The sequence below is a fragment of the Priapulus caudatus genome, unplaced genomic scaffold (genome assembly GCF_000485595.1).
Source record: "Priapulus caudatus unplaced genomic scaffold, Priapulus_caudatus-5.0.1 Scaffold5650, whole genome shotgun sequence".
Lineage (NCBI taxonomy): Eukaryota > Metazoa > Priapulida > Priapulimorpha > Priapulimorphida > Priapulidae > Priapulus > Priapulus caudatus.
Window position 1 is genome coordinate 6,271 of NW_014582711.1, and position 1,035 is coordinate 7,305.

The 1,035-nt window shown below is 44.9% G+C and overlaps 1 protein-coding gene across 1 annotated transcript in view; it reads left to right on the plus strand.

Annotated features, from left to right (window-relative positions):
- The window catches only part of LOC106820002, a gene marked incomplete at its 3' end in the record, with an annotated part of 1,900 nt that extends 912 nt beyond the window's left edge, over positions 1-988 (plus strand). The window contains exons 3-4 of the mRNA XM_014824565.1: positions 17-204; positions 694-988. Coding sequence (XP_014680051.1) covers positions 17-204; positions 694-988 — 483 coding nt within the window. The remainder of the gene's footprint in view (positions 1-16; positions 205-693) is intronic.
- Positions 989-1,035: the final 47 nt, after the last annotated feature.

The window sequence follows — 1,035 nt, forward strand, 5'->3', positions numbered from 1 at the left end:
AGAGTGAACGTTGTAGAGGGATGTGGGGCAGCAATGTGCGACGGGCAGCATGGCGTTTCGGAACGCTGTTGCGCCTTGACAAGCGGAACACCGAACAAGCTGCTCCTGCGATGTGTTGTGTCGTCGCGGGCTGCTGGCATCACCAACGCGAAATTCCAATCAGGAGCCTTGACCAAGCTACTGATGGAGGAGGAATGTAGCAAGGTACTTTGAGACACTTACATCCTCAGCAGTTAAAAAAGTCGGGCATTCGATTAACTAAATGTAGTAGGGGGAGTAAATGCGATGGGCAAGAGTATAGATAAATGACATTTTATGTTATGTTATATTTATGTTATTTATCTACTCTTGGATGTGGTAATTAGGAATCAGTGCATCCGGCGAAAAAATCAGTGAAACGACAATATTTAGGAATCCTAAAACAACTGTCGGGAAAGGGCATCATGTAAAGAAATGAGAACCGTGTCGATATTTCTTATCTGAAACGTGTAAGTCATTCATTGAATGTGTGTGAAATCTGTCACGAATTGGTTGAATGCATGTAGTCAAAGTTGTCTAATATGAAGAATGTGTAACGAATTCGTTGAAAGGAAGTGGGAACAGTTTCTGGTTATATGTAAAACCTGTAAGTAATTGGTTACATGCGTATTTCACAAGACATGTATTTAATGAAACAATGTTATTTATTTGCAGGTAAATGCAGGAGACCTCATTGACCATGTGAAAGTGAGAGAAGCATGCCAGGATATGCTAAACTTTTACGATGAAGCGGGCATTGGATGGACAATCTGTGGCTGGTTCAAGCCCGGAATGGTGCCAGGTGCAGAGGTGGCGAAAGAGGCAAAAATGCATGTGACCTGCATTCGACCGGATCATGAGCTGGATAATGCACCTCGATATCGCCTCCCCGTACCAGCAGTCCCTGCACAGCAGCTGTTGGAGCTAAATTTTCCAGTGAGGGTGGAAGTTGGCAGACGTGTGAGAGGTGGTAGGGGAGTTGATGCGGCTGTGGTGATAGGTGGAGGTGGGGCTGAT